The following is a 22,813-nucleotide window of genomic DNA, read 5'->3' on the forward strand; positions in this document are numbered from 1 at the left end:
TGCTGCTACTTTTCTGCACCTCCTTTGTGGTTTTTGTGATCGTCAGATTTAACGTTTCCAACCTTCCAGCACTGTCCAAACCTGCACCCTATACTATATAAGCTTCAATTCTTTTGGAATTCTGCCAGCCGCATCCCGTCTCACAGGAAGTCCTCTTCATCTGACATTCCTTTTTCCTGATGCCCTTCATTGGTTTTCATTCCTTCATACATATGCAGCTTCACTGTTTCTTACCTCTGCAGTGCCCTCCAGCCTCTAATCCTTTCTTTCATAGTCCAGCCCTTCCTCTCAAGATTATGGATACTTCCTCTCTACACTTCAATTATCACTGACGGAGCCTCCAGACAATTCGTCTCACATTCAAGAACATGTTCTCCAAACTGCTCCAGGTTGGTCCCACCTAACAAAAGCCTCCTTAAAACTCACATCTTTGACCATGTCTTATCCCCTAATATTTTTTTGCCCTCTCCTGTTTGTTAGATCCTGATCAAAAAGGCACCTGAGAATGGTTTGTTGTTGCAGATGCTATTTTGATAATTTTTATACTGTTACTGTCACCTGTGGGAACATGCAGACGGAAAAAAGGCTAATTTTGGTTGTTGGAAAAAGCATATTGTGCTGAACAGACCAAAAATGGTCATTGCTTAAGTAACTTGAGTGATTCTCAGCAGCAGAGTGGAAGAATTGAGAAGTAATGAGCAACTTGTGAAGAAATGTTAGAATTATGGAACCACCAAATAAAAATGGAAAAGATAAGTGTGTGTGTTCAGGACTCAACTGTTACAGCTTCAACAAGCCCAAGCTTCAGAATATTCATAATAGGAAAGGCTGAATAGTAAAGAAATTTGGAAGAAGATGACAGTGTGAACAATGGATGGCTGACGAGATCCCATCTACGCTATCATTGCGTTAAAAACATGCACAACAAATACAAAGAACCTGTTGAGCAGATACACTCAATTTGCTGCAACTGCATGTACAACTAACAGAAATTGTATCTTTTGAGCTACATCTGATGAAATAATTAGCTTCAAAGATGCAGACATTAGGAACAGAAATGGAAAGATTTGCTGTTTTGCACAAATACTGGTGGTAGGAGCAAAACGGTGCTCATGGTCATTCTGAGACGATGCCTTTGGCTTTCTTGTGGGGTCACAATTTCCTGCCACATTGGGAAATTTTACATGTGGATGACTGACAGTGTTCAATATGTCTAAATGGTTTAGCGAAATTGTAGAAAAATTTAAAATTGCTTTTGATCAAAGACAGTATGCAGCGTTCATCCTCCATATTAACGAGCATTTTCTTTCTACTTTTTCTTGGGATGTGGGTGTCATTGGCAAGGCCAGCACTTGTTGCCCATCCCTAATTACCCTTGAGAAGGTGGTGGCGAGCAGGTACACCCACAGTGCTGCTACGAAGGGAGTTCCAGGATTTTGATCCCGTGACAGTGAAGGAACAACAATTTAGTTCCAAGTCAAGATGGTGTGTCATTGGAGGGGAACTTGCAGTTGGTGGTGTTCCCATGCATCTGCTGCCCTTGTCCTTCTCGGTAGTAGAGGTTACGGTTTAGAAGGTGCTATTGAAGGAGCCTTGGTGAGTTTGCCGCAGCGCTGCTTGTATATAGTGTACACTACAGCCACTGTGCTTCGGTGGTGGAGGGAGTGAATGTTTAAGGTGCTGGATGAGGTGCCGATCAAGTGGGCTGCTTTGTCCTGGATGGTGTTGAGCTTCTTGTTGGAGTTGCCTTCGTCCAGATAAGTGGGGAGTATTTCATCACACTCCTGACTTGTGCCTTGTAGATGGTGGACAGACTTTGGGTCAGGAGATGAGTTACTTGCCGCAGAATTCCCAGCCTCTGACCTGTTCTTGTGGCTACAGTGTTTATGTGACTGGTCCAGTTCAGTTTCTAGTCAGTGATAACTCCCAGCATGTTCGTGAGGTATTCAGCGATGGTAGTCTCATTGAATGTCATGGGGGATGGTTAGATTCTCTTGTTGGAGATAGTTATTGCCCAGCACTTGTGTAGTGCAACTGTTACTTGTCAGCCCAAGCCTGAATATTGTCCGTGTCTTGCTGCATACGGTTATGGACTGCTTCAGTATCTGAGGAGTTATGAATGGTGCTGAACATTGATGATTGCACAGTGGACATCCTTAGTTCTGACCTTATGATGGAGGGAAGGTTACTGATGAAACAACTGAAGACGGTTGGACCTAAGACACCACCACAAGGGATTCATGTTACGATGTCCTGGATCTGAGATCATTGGCTTCCAACAAACGCAACCATCTTCCGTTGTGCCAGATATGACTCCAACCAGTGGCCAAACTTCACCCATCAACCAGCAAAGTTGTCAAATCATTTGTTGTTTGTGGAACCTTACTGTGTGCCAATTACATGCTATTTTTGTCCACTGCAGGGTTAAATCCTGTCCACACATGATCCCTGTGCTCACTGATCTATTCTGTGGCCTCCAACAGTTAAGCAACACCTTGATTTTAAAATTCTCATCCTTGTTTCAAATCCCTCAGCAGCCTCACCCTTCCCTGTCTCTGTAAACCCCTCCAGCACTACAAACCTCCAAGATAGCGACACTTCTCCAATTCTGGCCCCTTGAAGTTCCCTGATGTTAATTGTTCTGTTGGTGACCGTACCTTCAGCTGCCAAGGCCCTAAGCTCTAGAATTCCCTTCCTAAATATCTCTCAGCTTCTCTACTCTCTTCTCCCTTATGATGCTCCTTAAAACCTAATTCTTTGACCAAAGGTTTGGTCATTTGCCCCTATATCTTTGCATGGCTTGGTTGTCAAATTTTATTTGATAACGTACCTTGAAGCAGATAAAGGGGCTGTATAAAAACACGTTGTTTGCACATCATGTAAAAATCACTAATTTCTGGCACTGAACTGGAGCAGGAACTCTTGCACCTTCCAGCACTGATGTCACTGTCATGTGCCTTTTGTCCATTGAAGTCCCACACTCCCTTGCTGCCCCCATCGCAACTTTCTGTTCTGTGAGCAAGGGCTTAGGAGAAGGGCAGCAAAGAGTTGGAGTGGGGCACGGAGCAAGACGGCGAGGGGTTGGTGGCAGCAAGCAGGAAGTGGTGAAAACTTCTTTTCGGGCTGAATTCAAATTGCCACTTTTGATGCAGGTAGCAACTTGGGACATCACGCCCCAGGCAGTATAACTGCATGTGTGGTGAGTGTGCCTCTCTGCAGTTCCAGTGTCAGCAAACATACTCTTTCCTTCGGGCAGTCCTGGGCAGAGGAAATGAAGTGATAATTTGCTTTTCTTAAACACAGACCAGGAATCAGTCCCAGAATTTAAGTCCTGGTTGCTAACTGATAAGGTCTGCTCCATTCTTGAATCACTCATCTGCAACAATGAAATTATACAGGCGCTAACCACTTGTGAAAATCAGTATTTCTTTCATGACATCAGTTCTGTCACTAGAAAGGACAAAGTGCAAAATATTAACCTATTTCTTCACCATCTATAATGATCTGAGAAGTCAGCTCATAAATTACAATGAATTAGACAAAATATGAGTTGGAATAGTTTTGACCTCGTGAATCAAAAGGGCATTGAATACTGTGACAATTGGCTGCATCCTATCCTGCTGACCATGTTTCCCTGCTTTCATTGGATGTCTATCTTAAAACGGTCAATGCTGATTTTTTTTTTGCGCAAGGGCAAATTGGTTTGAACTGGAAGCCGAGCTGCCAGGCTAATAAAATGGGCAGTCAATGTTTTGTTTGCTGTTTTCTTTGTTCAGTGTATGTTTGAGTTTGACTGAACAGTAGAAGATCTGGTGAATGGAATATCATCAGTATCAAGCATTGCAAAAGATGCATACATAGAGCTTCCTGTACTCTGCTTTCATTTGAGTTGTGCTGAATCTATATAAAACTTAGTTTGATCATAGTTGGGCTACTGTGAAATTTTGCTTCGCATTATAGGAAGAATATCGAGGCAATGGAAGTGATGCCACACAGGTTCATTAGGATGACCTTGGGTATGAATATATAACAAAAATGAAGAATGGACAGATTTAATTAGTGAAAAAGGTTGCAAAGTGTACAAATGTATAAATAAATGAGATTTTTTTTTTGAGATATTTTAAGTTGGGGGAGGGTTGTTACTTAAAATTGAAAGTGCCTTTCCTTCCCCACTCAAACATCCTTCTAATATTTTTGAATTTTGTGCACACACCAGGAGGTGACTGTAAAAGGAAAGTAATCAGAACTGTGCCAGCATTGAGTTTGTAAATCTGAAGTTGTTGTAAAGAATATTTTGCATAGCCTGAGGTTGCCAGCACTTTGTAAAAGCTAATTTTACTGAAACATTTAATTAATCGACTGGAAAATGTGTAACCCAAGGTATGGTAGCCATTGGTTATGGTGTTTGATTGGTATCCTGGAGATCATGAGTTAATATCACCATGGCGGCTTGTAAAATTGCCAGTGAACAGACTGGCACCAGCAAAAGAACCATGAAAGCTTTTGGATTTTTGTAAAACATCTGCAGCTTCACCAGTATATTTTGTTAGGGGGAGTGAGGAGGGGTGGTGGCGAGAGTCTATTGTCTACCTGATCTGGCCTGCATGTGACTTCCCACATTAAATCGCTAACGCTTAATGGCTTTTAAAGTGGCTTAGCAAACCGCTTTATTGTAACCAGTTTCTATGAAGTTTAGCAAGAAGAATTTCCTATCTAATACATTTATAGGAGCACCATAACCATGAGGAGTGCAGTGATTCAAAGAGAAGCCCCAGCACCAGTCCCTTGGGGCAGCCACAGGTGTTCCTATATTCCAATATCAAGTTTAAAAACTAATTGTACATCACTGTAATACCACAATACAAAGTAGTAATTGCAGCTGTTTGCACTCTTTAGAGTAAGCAAGGAAACTAATACTTCAAGAAAAGGGGATTTAAATGTATCTACTTTTTGTATCCTTGCCATCCCGTATATTGTTTTTATTACTTTGACCTGTAGGTCAGGTTTTGTTGCTCTGATTTTATATCAGAGACCATTTGTATGTTAAGAGTTTGATACTGAAATAAATGTGGTGAACTTAAATATGCATAAATATCTGTAAGCCTGAAAATGCTCTGATTTGCCTTAAGTACATTAGAGATGTGTATCAATTTAACCCAAATGTATGCAGCACTTAAATTGAAAATATAATTCTAGTAATTAGGTTAAAACTGTCAGTAGTTGGTTCTGAATCACATGGATTTTAACTTGGCAATTTTAAAGTATGATTAATTTTACTGAGATTCTTTTGCCTTTAAGAATTAGTTGACTATAGGGTTGCGCTAAGTTCACGGCGTGCTGAATGCTAGAAAACTACTTTGGAAAATGACTATACTGGGCAGATCTAAGTATGTTGGAAGCCAATGATCAAAAACAGAAAATGCTGGAAAAACTCAGCAGGTCGAACAGCATCTGTGGAGAGAAAGACAGTTAACGTGAGTCCGTATGACTCTTCAGAGCTAAAGAGAAGTAAAAATGTGATGAAATTTATACTGTTTAAGGGGGGTGGAGCAGGTGAAGATGGATAGAAGGCCAATGATAGGTGGAGGCAAAGGAGAGATTGACAAAGATGTCATGAACAAAAGGACAAAAGGGTGTTAATGGTAGTGGTACTGGCTAAAGGAGATGCTGATGGTGGCATTTAAGGTAAGAAAGCCAGCTTCAGCACCTCCACCCCCTCCCCCCCCCCCCCCCCCCCACCCCCTTAAACCCTTAAACAGTATAAATTTAATCACATTTTAACTTCTCTTTAGCTCTGAAGAAGAGTAATACAGACTCGAAACGCTAACTCTGTTTTTCTCTCCAAAGATGCTGTAAGAACTGTTGAGTTTTTCCAGCATTTTCTGTTTTTGTTTCAGATTTCCAGCATCCACAGTATTTTGCTTTTAACTAAATGATGTGTAGTTATTGGTTTAATTGCCTGACCTGTTGAGTTTGCTAGATGAGTTTTATCTCACAGTTCTTCCTTTTAATTTTCTTGCTTTCAGGAATTCTGAGATGGATACCAGTGAAGAGCTTCCAAAAAAAGTCTTCAAGGCCAGAAAAACAATGCGCGCAAGTGACCGACAACAGCTAGAGGCTATCTATAAAAGCAGAGAGGAACTTTTAAAAGCCAATGAAGAGACCAAAACTAAACTGTGTAATGGTAGACATGAAAATGGAGATTGTGACAACAAAGCCTCACTAAATACTAACTGCATGGATGATGCTGACATTGATAGTATTAATGATGTGAGGCTGGGACCTGAGGAACTGCAAGGCAACTCCATTGATGAACTTAGTATCACACAAACACCTGAACTAAACTTTGCTGAAAAATGTCTTAATGAAAGTAAGGATTTAAGCTCAAAAGATGAAAAAATGGACTCGACATCCCCAGCTGCTAAAGATGAACAGATTTCTACTGGGAGCACAGGAAACCAAATTTTGGTAGATGTTGAGAGCAAAAGAGATGACACTGTGGAATCAGACTGTGTTGAGTTGAAGCAGGATTCTTTAATTGCAGATAAATCATGTTCTGATTCCCAGAGCCTTTCAGATAAGGAAAGACCACCTTCTGTTGATGACAGCAGGAGTCAGGAAATACCAGATGAAAGTAGCCTTAAGTTCCAGTCTTCCTCTTCCTCTGTGAGAGAAAAGGAAGACCATGAAAGTTCATTGGACATTAGTGAAGAGGCAATAACAAGTAGCATAGAATCTGTGCAGGAGAAAAATGATTGTGAAAGCTCTAAGGTGGAATGTGCAGAGACTGAAAGTGAGATTGCAACAAAAGACAAATTAAGTGAGAACAAATCAGCTGAGAACAACCAACTGGAAATTGAAGAAATAATCCCCATTTTGGAGAAATTGGCCCCAGAGAAGGACAATGAATTAGCCTGTAACCAAGGAATTGTTCCTGCAGTGGATTCCCCAGCACCAAAGGACAGCCCATCAAAAGACTTGCAGGAAGAACAGATGGACACATCTCCATGCAGTTCTCCAACAAAAGAAGAGTGCAATGGCAACTTGCCAGAAGAAGCATTCCTTGTTTTATCAGATGAGGATGAGCCAATAATTGAGAATAAAACAGAAAGTGAAGAGCTGGTACCAAAAAATGATGATCCAGGTATGCTTGCTTGGTGTTGTGCTGCATTGTCACTGAAAATATTTTGGATGTAATTTGGTGCTAAATTTAAGGGTGCTGGTTCTCCCTTTTACTTGTTAGGCCTGTTTTCATCAATTGTAAATGTCCTATGTAAAACGTATATGCAGTTCTGAATGGCAATGACTCCATAACTTGGGCTGGAAGGGTGGCTGGCATGTAGGTGTGGGAATTTCATATTGTAGGTGTGGGTATTTTTGAGGCTGTGCATTAAAACAGAATAGAAACAGTTTTACTCAAACTTAAGTGATATGAATGGTTTAGGGTTGCAAAAAGAAAGAACATAACCCCATTTCTAAGCGTTAAGATTTTTCTTTGATCAGTTCCAAAAACATTTTTAAGTAATTGTTACCAAAGTGATGAATGTCATATCATGAATATATCATATAGATACAGTAACAATGGGAATGAGTAACAGAAAAACCTGAAAAGTAAGATAATAGTGGCTCTATATAATACCTTTAATATAGAAAACATGCAAAGGGACTTCAGAGGTGGAATGGGACAAATAAAAACGGAAGAGCTTAGAAAGGGTGTTTCCACAGGGTGGGGGCTAGATGACTGAAGGAAGGCCTCCAATAGGAGAAGGGAACAAAAGATTTACAAGTGGCCAACCATATATAAAACTGTGAATTATTTTATTGCCTAAGTTTGATTGTTAACTTGGTAAAATTAAACATATACAACTGTTAAATGCATGTACTTGCAATAGACTACAAACGCTGTTGGGAGGAGTAAAGAAGGAAGATGTCAATGATTTTAGTGTACATGCTTTTTGATATTTAATTTTGCCCTCCCCAGCTATATGTAATGCCTTGTTTTCTGTTCTTGTTATGTCATTAGCACAAAAGTTTATAAATGTCTTGGTTGCTTGATCTTTGTACCTTTTTGATATCGGTCCACTGAAGTTTGCCTCTGCATGGTTAACTCTCTGGACTGCAGTTTTAAGACATGCATCTGAATCTTCCCTAATAACTGCGAATCACAATGCCGCTCTTTCAGCATTGCACAACATTAGGTGGATTATAAAAACTGAACCCTCTGCCTTAGCAGCTAAATGCACTGCTTGGTTTGTATCGAGATTATGGAGGGAAAGATCAGATTGCACTCCACATAGCTATCTAGTTCCTGCTGGAAATTACAAATGAAGACAGAATTAGCCTCACTGTGATCAACTAGCCAATGAATAGCTTGATGGCCGCTGTTGCAGCTGGCCATTTAGACCATGTGCCCTAGAGCTGCTTATAGCTGTGAACCCGCATCCCTCCATGATTCACTTGGGAGAGGAGTGGCAAAGAGTGTGACAAAATGTGAAGTTATGGAATGGGAAAAGGGTAATTTGCCCATCAACCCCCACTCCTCCTCCCACAATGTATAATCCAGCTTCAGGATGGAAAATATGCTCTTTCAAATTCTGGATAAGATCTGAAGAAGACTGTTTAATTGCTGGAAGGCAACCCTGACTGCAGAAGTGTCCAAGGTCAGCCCTTCTGTTGCAGTGAATTTTGGTTCCTTGTCCCCATAGAAGTAAAATTCAGCTCTGTGGATGAGATGGAGAAAATCAAACATAATGGGTGCAGGTGACCTGACTGATCACTCAACGCACGCACACACACACACACACACACACCCACACCCCTGCTCAATATTCATACTTAGCATCTATTTCCAGCACAGTTCTGTTCAATTTTCACTGGACGTTTAGCATTCTCATTAACACGCAGTTATCAGTGCCATTAGAAGCAATCATTTGGTTTCAGTCTAGATACCAATCCAGATTAATATCAGCACAAAGGATCAACAGTAGGCTGTGATGGCTCCTGTTAAATGGGAACATAGGTGCAGCAGTAGGCAATTCGGTCCATCAAGCCTGCTCCACCATTCATTGAGATCATGGCTGATCATCTATTTTTTGAAGGCAAGGCAGGAAGAAGACTGTTTAGCTGTTGAGTTTGTCTCAACATATTGCTAGTTTTTCATTTGAAGATGGTTTTACAGTACCTGCAACTGCCTAAGAAGTGCAGGCTCTGACAATTCCAGTATTTTCCCGTAGTGCTGTGTCCTCGGTTCTGTCTGAATTCTAAAGTTAGTTGTTTTGCTAACCTCTAAGAAGACTTCCCTCATCTCGGAGAGGAGCTTTAACTCTCAATATTTTCTTCTGGCAAAACCCTGAAGTTTCATTTTGCCGTTCCACGATTGGAGAAGTATTCATTTGACACTCTACATACTTTTACAAATTACCTCCTAGCAAGGACTCTGACCCTTGGATCCCAAGAAGACTACAGATCAAGCATTTCCAAGCTCTAATTAGCTATTTGTATTGGTAGAGATAACAAAAATAAATTTTAACTAACCACCTGTTCAATGACTTTGTATATTGGAAGTTTGTACAAAGGTCCGAATTATTGGATCTTTTTATATATTTGCCTGTATTCAGCTGTTATTGTTATGTGGCCTGACTGGTTACGGTCATAATAAATAATTGCTCTGATGTGTTTCAAGGTTAGCAACTTGACTTTAGGACCTGCTCTCAATTTTAGTTACAGAGGTGCTGGTCACAGGTAGTCAGTGACTTGTGCTAGGTGTTCTACTGCTGCTACTTAGTACCAAATGATGCAGTAGTGTAACCCAGGCATGGAAAAATAGGGTCGCATAGTAATCAGAACTAGACATTCTGTCTTTTTGTGTATGCCCTCCCCATGTGTTTCTCTAGTCACTTCAAAAGCATACTGAGAAAAACTTGGTGAAACAAGACCAGACAAAAACTCATTACGCTGCTTTAATTCACTAACTGTGGGCGAATTTAGAAAAGTTAGAGTAAATTCCACTCTGTTAACTCAATCTCACTTCACTCATCAAAAAATCACTGAAGTAATAAACTATACACTGTCTTTTTTGCAGGCAGTGACTGACTGACAAGTTTTTGCATGTTGTTGCCTTTAGACAAGTTCTAATTCTAAGACCTAATCTGCATTTGTAGCTTCCAGCTCTTTAAGCCAAGAGCTGTGTCTCAGTCATTTATTCTAAACCCCTGAGCATGGGCTTTCTTTTTAGTTCCTATACCAAGTGGTAAGACATGTGCAGTGTTGTTGATACCTTCCTGTGCATGGATTCACCAAGAGTTTTGTCAACTAGACCCTCCTTGGCGCATATTGCCTGTTAACGTCTATGCAGCATCCATCTGCCACCTACAATGAGATGACAAGTTACTGAATGTCCCAGCTCATTTGACTAATGGACCTGAGATGCAATAATAGATCTTTGCATCAGTCTGAAATTGTGATATTCCCCACACTAGCTTGTTTGGTTCTAAGGCCACAACCTACAGACATTGACAATATGTATTTCATTTTGCAAATTCAGTTTGTTTTAAACATAACTCTGCCCCAAAACTGTTTATGAAGATGTGAAATATAAATGTTATCAAAGATCTTTGAGGATATTTTGAACCCATAAGGATGAAAACAGTAAATTTCAGTTAAATGCTCAACTATATGCAACATAAAAACATCATGTCCTCCCCCTCATTCCACTAGATTTGTGACCTTTCACTGTTACATTTGGCTTTACAGTTAACATTAAGCCTGAATTTTCCTCTGTGTCACTGATTGAGGTATTGGTATTAGATGTGAGCATAGGAGTAAGAGTAGGCCTTTCAACCCCTTGAACTTTCTCTGCCATTCAATTAGATCATGGTTGATGATCTACCTCATGCCATTTTCCCACACTCTTAACCCTTGATGCCATTGGTATTCAGAAATCTGTCAACCTCAGCTTTGAATGTACTCAGTGACTGAGCTTTCACATCCCCCTGGGATAGAGAATACCAAAGATTCACCACCCTCTGATTGAAGAAATCCTCGCAATCTTGATCCTAAATGGTCTACCTCTTATTCTGAGACTGTCACCTGGTTCTAGACCCCTCCCCCCCCATCCCCCCAAACAGGGGAAACATCCCTCCTGCATTTGCCCTGTCAAGCCCCATAAGAATTTTGTACACTTCAGTGAGGTAGAGCACCTACCACAAAGTGGATGTTTCACTGATGAATTATATAGTGACTCAACAGATTTTTTTTTTACATTCTGCTTCATAGATACAGACCATAAAGAGCAAGCAGCTGATACAAGACAAAAGCAAGAACCAAGTAAGTACTTTCTTCATTGGAAACGTTGCGCAAAATTGATTATTAAGATACGATGGTATCTGAATACTGTTTACCTGTATATTCTCTCCTTTCCATAAAAGTAGCAATGTTAGTCACTTCACACCATCTCCTTTACTGGTATAACGGTCCAGGCTACTGGCTTCTATAGCAGTCGTCTATTTTAAACATGTATAAATAGCATTCCATCGAATAAAGCCCCCAGATGTTAAAAGGAGTGCTATAGTCAGTGGCAATAATTGTACTCCTATATGGTTGTGATTTAATTTGCTGAAACTAAAGGTGTAGGTGAGGTTCAGTGGCCTTTGAAAGTGATTTAGCATACACTTAATGGTCCAAAACAGTTTCTTTAACTGAAAGGTTTCTCATAGTTTGAAGAAGATAATAGTTCGGACATAGTCAACTATTATGGCAATTGCGGACATTTAACAACACAGATCGTGTTTGGTCATACACAATGCTAACTATGCATATCAAAAAAGTCATGAACAACACACCCATGATTTCCATATGCATTCCAAGTGGCAAGTGAGGTTTTCTTCCAGTAGCGCACACTTCGAAAAATCAGCTCTTAAATCCCATTAAAACATAGGCTTGGTCTTATAAAATTGTTTCCAAACACATTGCTGGGATGGTTTCTGGTATTAGTCTAACCTAAGTAACCTGTGCTTATGGAACAAATAAGTCAACCTTAAGAATAAGCCTTATGCGATGACTACTGAATCTGAAATGATTGTGAAAGGTAGTTCTGAATAACTTGCTCATTGAGTAGCCATACGCAAGTATAAATTGAGCCCTTCACATCTTGCAAATTGGATGCCACAGTTGATTGCAAACAGCATTGATTTCTGGCCATTGCTCCATCAATATATCCTCAAATAAATTGCCAACGAAACCCTACTTCAAAAAGTTTAAAAATAATTAAGATGATGGTTATATCTGGTTTTCAGTTTGTTTAAATAGTGCTAATGACCTCATCAGGATAGTTGAAGGAGCTACTGACCCTAATAGTAACAGCAGTTTGAATTGACATTCCGAGTTGGTCAAAAATCTGCAAGTGATTGAGCATCAGCTGTACAGTGCATAATCAGTGGTCCTGCACAGAATCCCTTCTGAGTCAGTATCCTAATATTCACACACAAATTAAAATGCAATTAAAAAGGACAAAATCGATGTTTGCCATAGTTACATACAAACATACGAATTAGGAGGAGGAGTAGGCCATTTGGCCCTTTGAGTCTGCCCTGCCATTCAGTAAGGTTTATGGCTGATTGTGGCTTCAATGCCAGCCACTTTCCTGCTTACCCCCGATGTCCTTTCACTCCTTTGTTAGTCACCTACCTCTGCCTTAAACATATTCAATGACCCTGCCTCCACTTCTCTCAGAGCCATGAGTCTGGAGAACTCTTCCCCAGGGAGCAAATATTTCTCCACAGCTCCATCTTAAATGTGGGGCCCCTTATTTTTACACTGTGTCCCTTGGTTCTGGCCTCTGCCACAAGGGGGAAGCACCCTTTCAGCATTCACTCTGTCACACCCCCTCAGGGTCTTCTATGTTTCAATAAGATCACCTCTCATCCATTTTAAATTTCAATGTATACAGGCCCAGTCTGTCCAACCTTTCCTCATGAGATAATCCATTCATCCAGGAATTAGTCGAGTGAACCTTCTTTGAGCTGCATATGATGCAGTTATGTGTTTTCTTAAATAAGGAGACCAAAACTGTATACAGTACTCTAGATGTGGCCTCACTAATTCCCTGTACAATTGTAACAAAACACCCCTACTTATTTATTCCATTCCCCTTGCAATAAACAACAACATTCCATTTGCTTTCCTAATAACTTGCTGCACCTGCCTACTAACTTTGTGATTCATGTACCAGGACACCCAGATCCTCCTGTACCCCTCTCCATTTAGATGATATGCATTTTTTTAATTCTTCCTGCCAAAGTGGACAAGTTCACAGTTTCCCACATTAAATGCCATCTGCCAATTTTTGCCCACTCATTTAACCTATCTATAACCCTTGCAAACATGCCTCTTCACAACTTACTTTTCCTACCTATCTTAATTCAATCCCTTCATCCAGATGGTTGATATAGATTGTTAAAAGTTGAGGCCCCAGCACTGATCTGTGGCATTCCACTTGTTACATCTTGCCAACCTGAAAAGACCCATTTATGCCTACCCTGTGTTTCTTGTTAGCTTACCAGTCTTTTATCAATGCTAATATATTACCCCCTACACCATGAGTTCTTATTTTGTGTAATAACATTTGATGTGGCACCTTGTCAAATGCCTTCTGGAAACCTAAGTACACCACATCCAACAGGCTCCCCTTTATCCTTTAGATTTTTGCAGCCACATTTTCTTTAAAAAGGGTTGTCTTTGGCTCTCCAGCTTTTGAATTGGAAATGCTCATAAAAAACAAATACTTAAAGATTTAAAATACAAAAATATATCCCCATCTCATTACTTTGGAAATTTATGGTATGTCCTGATTCAGAGACTGTACATTTTAAATAATCTTTTGGGAGTAATTTAATCTTTGGGTGTCATTGACATCACAGAACACTGCAAGTCAGCATTCATTTCCTTGTATATCCTGGGTGAGTTATATAAACATGCCCAATTTACAGTACAGCTACTTTGCATTAAAGCACAACAAACAGAATATTCCTTAAATCCACAATATCAATGAGCTCTTTACAAGATCTAGCATGCAGTAGGTGGAGAAGAGATGTTAGTATTTATTAAATGTCAAGCATAAAAGGTGCTTGTACTTGTAACCAACTGTGGCGGTAGTAGATGTAGTTGCCACTTTTATCGGTAGTTTTGCACTTTTATGCTATTAATCCTGAAAGAGCCATGAAATGTAATTTACTCATTCAAATGTCATTGGGACTTTGAGGGGATCTGACTCATTGTTGGTTGATAAGCAATACCTGAATTTAATGTGGTTTTTGTGTAAAGGTTGGTGGTATGTGTTAATCTTGATCTAAAGAGTTTTTGTTTTCTGAAAACCGACCTTTAAAGCTGATTCTCAGCCAGTGAAAACCGATTATTAAAAATAGTCGCTCCCATCAAAATGATAGTTGAAAACATCCATTCAACTTGGAGATAGCTTCCTTAGTTGGCCTTTTTTGGGGGAGGCGGAAGAAAGTAAAATAATTGATTCTTTTTGGTTCTAAGCTGGGAGAAAAATTGAGCTCTTAGGCTTCTTGAGTGATATTTCTATACTCACCTATATAAAGGCATTGTCTACACCGCAAGGAAAATCAGGGAAATGCACTTTGGGGGCAATTGAGACACGTTAATAAATACAAATTCTGTAAGCGTTTCTATCTTTCAAACTTATGACATGTTGTGATGCTTTCTGTTCTTGAGATGCATTGTATGTTTTTAAACTAATTTGCATCTGTTACAAATAAGTATGTACCTCTTCATAAAAATGAGATTTTGGGAGTTTGGCAGTGGGAGGCAGTTATGACTTCACTTTTTTTTTTGTTAGTTTGCTTAGCTGTCTAATTTTATAAATTGTAATTCCGTGTTAACCAGGGTCATTTGCCAAAAAAACACATCATAGACCTATGAAATTTTTGTAAAGCCCAGAATGTTACAAACGGGCTTACTTTAATAACCATATTTTTATCGGAACTGTAGGGATAGAATGGTGGTGAAACTGAAGACATATCTTTTTTACCTTTTTGATGCTCATCAAGGAAACGAGATGACAGTACTGTTGAATGGAACACTTTTCTTTGCACCCAATGACAGCATTAGGTACTTCCAGGATAGCTATAGTACATGTTAGGTAATATTTAATGATGCCCAGCCCAGTAATGTGCTTTCATGTCAGCTTATGAATAACAGCCACTACTGCACCAGCTTAAAACTACCATTTGCTCTTCTAAGCCCTTATGGCCTCCAGGAATTACATTGCCCATTTTGTGCAAATCACAGGTCTATGCTTCACCTGGATTTGACTTTGAATTGTGACTGCCCAAGCTCGACTTCACTAGGAGCCATTAACCATTATTTTCCCTCCATCTGCTTGGTGTAAATTTGGGTCCAGGTCTGGCTACTTCTGATTACTGAACCACACAGTCCCCGGCTTATTGCCCCACTTGTATGAAAGGCAAAGGATATAAGGCAAAGATATGCGATAATTTGTTTTGTATTACAGTCCCTCCCATCAAAATAAAAGAAAGTATATTGATTAGAGAAACAATGTTCAGAGAAGGTCAAGAAATGAGTAAATTGGATTGTTAACAAACATGTAGGGCTTTAGTAGCCACTTGAAGATAGAATACATTTTTAAATTACGAAAATATTGCAGTTTATTGTCCTGCAGATTGGCCAGCAACATAAACTGTTGGTATAGCTTCCAGTAATGAATGTATCTTGCCAAAACCCTAAACCAGAAGCATTTATCCTGTACGTTTGGTACCCAATTTTAAGTGTTCAAACCTAGAAAGCTGATGTATTATGAATTACGCTCCCTTCAGCCTTCGCCATTTAGAGCATATGCATCTGAGCAATCAGTGAATGTGAGAAATGCCAAAATATAGATCAGAGTTCACAATGAATCTAAATTTTGTATGGTGGTGTAAATCCAAAGATTGTCTCTTGTAACTGAAAATTATTCTGGTTACTTTTTTTTTTGGATCCATCTTTGTAGACGAAGTTGTGCCACGAAAAAGGTCCAAGTCTGAAGATGCGGAAAGCAGTATATCCAAGCGGTGTCGGTTTTCTGAAGATGAATATGAGGCTGCCTTAAAAGTGAAGATCACTGCCAGAGGGGAGATCCGCCAGACGCTGGAGAAGGTATGTGACCTGGACTGTTGAATCAGGAAACGGTGGTTCAGTCTTCTGCCCATGCCATTTGGTTATCACATTTCATCAAGGGGCAAGCTTAGTGAACTCAAATATATGAAAAAGTCTGCTTCTGAACTATTGGTTCTGCTGATTATTGGCTCTGTTGTTTTTGTACAGAGGAATCAGTTAGTTTGCCTATTCAGTATATTTACAGTTTTTTTTGTAAAGTTTTAAAATATTTTGTTTTTGGCATATTATTTGTAGACACGCTGATGTGACTCTTCCAGTAAGGATGCATTTCTTTTCATCTTTTCGCATCTTATTTTTTTTGACTGAAGCCTTTGACTGAACCCAGGTTTTTGTTGGTTTATTCCACACAAGAGCATTAGAGTTAATCCCATGTATCTACTCTATTCATATATCCCTTTATTCCCTTTCCTTCAAACAGCCATCTAAACTACTTTGCAGCAGAGACCATGTCAACATCAAATCAGTAACACTCATAGAGCATTCCATAGCCCCTTAGTCCTCTCTGTGTAATATATAAAAATTTATTGCTCTCTGACAATTTAAATTGTGCATCCTTACTTGTGATGAGTTTAAAAATTCACTGGCTTCGCTGATTGAGAACCATAAAAAAAAACACTGTGCCATACCTCTTCCAATCTCGGTTGCCAGTATGCCAAAGGTTTCTTAATTCATGCAGCTGTTGTCCAGATAATGTATAAATTTGTAAAGTTTAACCAAGCATCATAATCTTGACAGTCCCCACAGTGCAATTATTTTCCTGCTCCAAGACTGCATGTTCAGCAATATCACCAACTGCTATTATGACATCCAAAGTGACTGCGACAAAGGAAAGCTTTCCCTCCTCTTGCTTCTCAACCTGTCCGCAGCTGACTGCACCATACTCCTCCAAAAACCCTCCTCCGCTGTCCAACTGGTTGGAACAACTCTTACCTGGTTCCGTTCTTACCTATCTTATTGCACCCACAGTATTGCTTGCAATGGTTTCTCATTCGGCACTTGCTCAGTGTTACCTCTGTTGTCCCCCAAGGATCTATCCCTGGCCCCCTCCTACATCTCATCTACATGCTGCCCTGTGATGACATCAACTAAAACACAAGGTTGGTTTTTACATATATGCTGACAACACCACTATCTCACCACTACCACCTCTCTCAACTCCTCCACTGTTGATAAATTATCAGACTGCTTATCTGACATCAGTTCTGGATGAGCAGAAACATTCTCCAGTTAAGTATTAGGAAGATGGAAGACATTTTTGGTCTCCACTCCAAACTCTGTTCCCAAGCTACCGACTCCATCCCTTTCCCTGCAATAGTCTTGAGATTAAACCAGCCTGGTTGCAAGCTTGGTGTCGTATTTAACCCCAAGATGAGCTTTCCGACCACATTTGTGCCAGCACTAGGACCGCCTATTTCCACCTTTGTATCTTCGCCCCTTCTGAACTCATCTGCTGTTCAATCCCCTCATTCGTGCCTTTGTTACCTCTGGACTTGACTATTCCAATGTATTCCTGGCTGGTCTCCTGCACTATACACGCCATAAACATGTCATTTAAAAACTGTTCTTAACTTGCACCAAGTCCTGTTTACGTATCACCCCTGTGCTCACTTGTCAAGCAACGTTTTGATTTTAAAGTTCTCATCCTTCCATGGCTTTGGCCCTCTCCATGTCTGTAATCTTCTTAAACCCCACAGTCCTTTGAGATATTTACGCTCATCAAATTCTGACCTCTTGATCCATGATTTTAATCACCCCACCGTTGGTGGCCACATCTTCAGTTGCCGAGGCACTAGGCTCTGGAATTCCTTCCATATACCTCTCTGCCTCACCACCTTGCTTTCCTCCTTTTGAGGCACTTCTTAAAACCTACCTCTTTTTAACCAATCTTTTGGTCATCTGGCTTAATATCTCCTTTTGTGGCTTGGTGTCATGTTTTATATATGCTCCTGTGAAGCATCTTGGGGCATTTTAATATGTTAAAGGTGCTAAATAAATAGAAATTGTGTAATCTGATGCATATTCTAGGGGAAACACTCTGCCTACTAACTTTTATTGGAGAAAAGAGTTGGAAGGGAAGAAAAACAATCAATGTAGATCATTTGAAACTGAATAATGGAAAAAAGGTAAATCTAGTTTGTGGTAAGTAACTATTTTTTTATACAGATTGTTCAACAGATTATTGAAGAACGCATCAGTTCCATGCAGAGTGGTGTTTTCGACAAGAAGCTGGCAGAGCTGAAAAACAGAGTAGAAAAGATTGAATGCAGCACGAGGCATGAATCTTTAATCAGTGGCTTACAGGCAAGTACTAGAATCTGTAGCTTACTGCGATGTAGAGGGTAGAAATAATTTGGAAATTCTGGGCTGACACTGATGCAATTTTACATGCCCTGTGCATGAACAGCCGGAGCATGGTAATCTTTCAGAAATAGTTGAGTTTTTTCTGTAGTCCAAAATCCCACATTAGCATACAATAAAAGCTGACTTTGCCTCAAAATGCACAGTTGAAAATAAGATGGTCTGCCATTGTCCAGTCAGCTAGAAAGATTGTCACTGCTGAATAGTAATCATGTTTATTAACATGTAACTTTTGTTCCTACAAGAATTTATCACAAAAAATGCAAACGCTGAAGATTTATGGCTCACAACCTAACTTTGAAGGATGTGGATTTGCAGCTGCCTTTGACCAAAAGAAGGAAGCAAGAGCAAATAAATGTGCGCCATATTTCTCTGCCTTTCATTAACTCACATTGACAAAGACCTATTAGCAATTCAGGCTTGCTGCTTTACTATGTTACTGTGTGAAGTACTTTCTTCAAGCAGAACTTGGTCTTTTAATGATCTTATATCACAAAAATCCTGAAAGGTACAATGTAAAAATATAATGACCTAAAAAATATCAGTCATAAATTATTGATTTGAAATTTCTGCTTGTTTGCTTGATCTGTTGTGATGGTCCCAGAATCAGACGTGCACAGCAATTGCCTCTCAAACCATACATGATATCAACGATGAAAACACAAACCAAAAACGCTTGGATATTTTGAACGTTGCAGAAATCTTAACAGGTGCTATCTTAACTCTGCCACATGTCACCTGGAATATTGTGTGCAGTTTTGGTCTCCTTATCTGAGGAAGGATGTTCTTGCTATAGAGGGAGTGCAGCGAAGGTTTAACAGACTGATTCCTGGGATGGCAGGACTGACACATGAGGAGATTTTGAGTTGGTTAGGATTATATTCGCTGGAGTTCAGAAGAATGAGAGGGGTCTCATAGAAACCGATAAAATTCTAACAGGACTAGACAGGGTAGATATAGGAAGGATGTTCCCGATGGTGGGGGAGTCCAGAATCCGGGGTCACAGTCTGAGGATAAGGGGTAGACCATTTAGAACTGAGATGAGGAGAAATTTCTTCACCCAGAGAGTGGTGAGCCTGTGGAATTTGCTACCACAGAAAGTAGTTGAGGCCAAAACATTGTATGTTTTCAAGAAGGAGTTAGATATAGCTCTTGGGGCGAAAGGGATCAATGGATATGGGGACAAAGCGGGAGCAGGCTATTGAGTTGGATGATCGGCCATGGTCAATGAATGGCGGAGCAGGCTCGAAGGGCTGAATGGCCTACTTATCCTATTTTCTATGTTTCTATATTTGTCTGCTGCTCTTTGAGTGTTATGATTCTAGTGTACAAATACCTGATATACCTTTGCACCAGATAGATTCAAGTTTCATATTCATCAAATCACAGTATACCAATCAGTAATATACCTATCAGTAAGCAGGAATGAAAAATTGGCAGCTACCAATAAAATGAAAAAGCAAAAAAATTACATTACTCAATATTGTCATACTCAGTATTGTCAAATGACTTGCCTCTTACACCATAAATACAGGGGAGTCCTAATTAATACCACTGCCTAGATGGGTTGATGGGGTGTAGCATTATGTCCAGTAATATCAATGAAAGAGGTATCAAACATCAAACCCGTTAAATCTGCCACCTAATCAGTGTACGCTAGCGGTTCCAATACTTTTTTGGTTGTGTACCCTTATTCAGATTTACTGACTTGGTGCATACCCCTACAAGCAGTTTCTTTTATGACCAGACATTTTGTAAATCATTATAATTACACTTTATTATAAACACATATTTATCTGTAATAATTTTTTACTTGCCTTTAATGTGATGGATGAGCTTGTTTGTTGGAGCATAAGCACTTGAAATTGGGAGAAGTGGGTGACAATTTCGGTCACAAACTGTTTTCAACACATACGGTGATGGCTCTTAGATTTCGTTCCATTGAATGCCAAAAATCATCTTTCATGAAGTTAAGTCATGGTGAACCAAGCCCCCCTGCCCCAGTTCGCCCCATTCACTCAGAGATTCAGGAGCCCCTCTTCCCACGCACACACGTGCACAGACTCTTGCTCAGCAGCCCATCTCCTCTCCGCCACAGTGTTTGGTCTTGTTACCAGTGCCTGTGAAGCAGTGCCACTAGCATGGGGTAAGGAACTTGCTCAACAGGCAGAGGGAGCAGAAACATAAATAAAAGTAGATTTCCCTGTGGATAGTTCCACTCAGAAGGACAGTGGTTTTGAAGTATTTGGATGTTCTTGTTCCCTCTGCCAGTTATTACTCTGTGCAGCAGCAACTGAGCCAAGCACTCCTTGTGTTTGTGAGACAGCTCCACCATGGTGATGGCTCCAGCCAGGCACGCCATGGCCCCCCAGCTGACCTGTGGGTCAAGCAGTCGTCTCTCCCACAATGTTTTGGCCACCAGCTGCTGCTCTCGCACCACCACTGCGCTGATGCTCAGACTATTGTGCCACCACTCATCATCCTGGTTTTTTTTTTTCTGTACTCAAGAGACTTGTTTACACTTGCCTACCGCTGCCTGTGCTAAATCGGTGCCCAGCATCCTGGGCCCATTTGGCATTCTCTTTAACTCTGCGGTTAAAGGGTAGCTCACGACCCCAGATGTATTCTCCAATCACAGATTTTTCTCTCTCCTGCGCTCGCTGCTGCTGTAATCACGGATTCTCTCTCTACCTGCTTGTTGCTCCCCCAATCACAACTGCATCTTTTTCCACTCTGACTAGAGAAACCTATGCTTTTGTTGGAGTTTATGTTTAGCCCCGCCCTCTGCTTGAGCTCGCTGCTGTGAATGGCCCACAGTTTGGGAACTCCTGGACGATGGCAAGGGGTGGCAGAGGTCAAAAACATTTCTCATCTCTGAAAATATTAGAACAAAATCCACCATTACACAATTTCTATTAAGTACCCCCGAAAGACATCTGCTGTACCCCAAGAGGTATGTGTAACCCACTTTGGGAACCACTGGCATACATTGCTGCAGTTGCCCTGTGTTCGATGTTTGATGACTAGTTTGCCTCTGCTCCCTATTGTGACTGATAACCTGACGAGCCAGTGAATGAGATGCAGTATCGTGAAGGATATGTGCTTGTATATCAGAAAATGCAGCAGCTATTGAAAGTGTAGGTGGAGGAAAAAGAACTAACCAACTTGCTTTCATTCATGCTCTCAGGAAACCCCAGTTAGTTACTTTTGAAGTGTAGTGTTCCCTAATATAGGAAGCATGACAGCAAATTTGCAATGAGACAACGACCAAGTAATCCGTTTTGGTGATGTTGGTTACACTTGAAGCCTTTACCTCCCTTTTAGATGTTAACTATCCTATGTGCATTTCCAACATTCCAACACTTGCAGTTCTTACTTTCAAGGCAACCTAACTTAATAACTATTATATCCAGAATCATACTTGACTGACCTGGGTGCATGGGGGTCAATCTGGTATTATTTTATGACTCAGTTTTTTTTAATTATTGTGCTCTTGACTTTTCTGCAGGCAAAGCTCATGCAGATAGAGAAAAGGCTAGGCTCAGCAAATCAAGCTCGCAATGATTCTGCCTTGAAAAAAGCACAAGAGGTAGGTATCAAATGGGACCATTGCTTAATTTGCCTTGGAAAAATAATGTGCTTGGGCCTTTTTGCAGTGACCAAGTAGTATCTCAGTAGTGGCTCAGTACCCTTCTGGATGTATTGAGGGTTAACTTTGAACTTACAGTAATCTCTTTTTTAAAAAAAACTACCCTGCTTTTCTTATTGGGTATCAAGATCTTGGAGTTAGTTCCTGCAAATCTATGTGATTCAAACAGTTGCATCAAGCATCTACACATTGTATGCGCCCATACTCCTTGTTAGCTAAAATATTGTCTTGTAACCATCTTTTCTGTATGATTACAAATTAACTTAAATTACCTACTAACTCATACAGATCATTCTTTGGGAGGAACACAAATGTTTTCAATACAAGAATAACCCTCACTGCAGCTTGAAACAACATATTCTGGCATGCGTGTACTTTCTGTTTCTGTTTGTAGAGCAGGAGAAAGGAATAGAAGTAAGGAATCTAAAATTGATCTAGAGATAACAAATGGAAAAGACTTATAATTTTCATTTGGAAGTTTTGCTTGGTGGATGTAGCTTTATAAATTACTTTATAACCAATTGTTTACCTTTTGGAACCCTAATGGGCCTTTGCAGATACCAATCTGGTGGAAATATTAATTTGTGAATGTGCAAGAGGTATATTAAACTG

The 22,813-nt window shown here is 40.1% G+C and overlaps 1 protein-coding gene across 10 annotated transcripts in view; it reads left to right on the forward strand.

Annotated features, from left to right (window-relative positions):
* Positions 1–22,813, forward strand: part of LOC144669618 (activating transcription factor 7-interacting protein 1-like) — a 183,793-nt gene that overhangs the window by 84,912 nt on the left and 76,068 nt on the right. For all 10 annotated transcript variants that reach the window (XM_078532158.1, XM_078532165.1, XM_078532166.1 and 7 more), the window contains 5 exons: positions 6,027–7,144; positions 11,275–11,325; positions 16,028–16,173; positions 18,358–18,495; positions 22,061–22,141. In XM_078532158.1, coding sequence (XP_078388284.1) covers positions 6,037–7,144; positions 11,275–11,325; positions 16,028–16,173; positions 18,358–18,495; positions 22,061–22,141 — 1,524 coding nt within the window. In that variant the 5' untranslated portion in view covers positions 6,027–6,036. The remainder of the gene's footprint in view (positions 1–6,026; positions 7,145–11,274; positions 11,326–16,027; positions 16,174–18,357; positions 18,496–22,060; positions 22,142–22,813) is intronic.

This window comes from Cetorhinus maximus, chromosome 29, assembly GCF_964194155.1.
Source record: "Cetorhinus maximus chromosome 29, sCetMax3.hap1.1, whole genome shotgun sequence".
Taxonomy (NCBI): domain Eukaryota; kingdom Metazoa; phylum Chordata; class Chondrichthyes; order Lamniformes; family Cetorhinidae; genus Cetorhinus; species Cetorhinus maximus.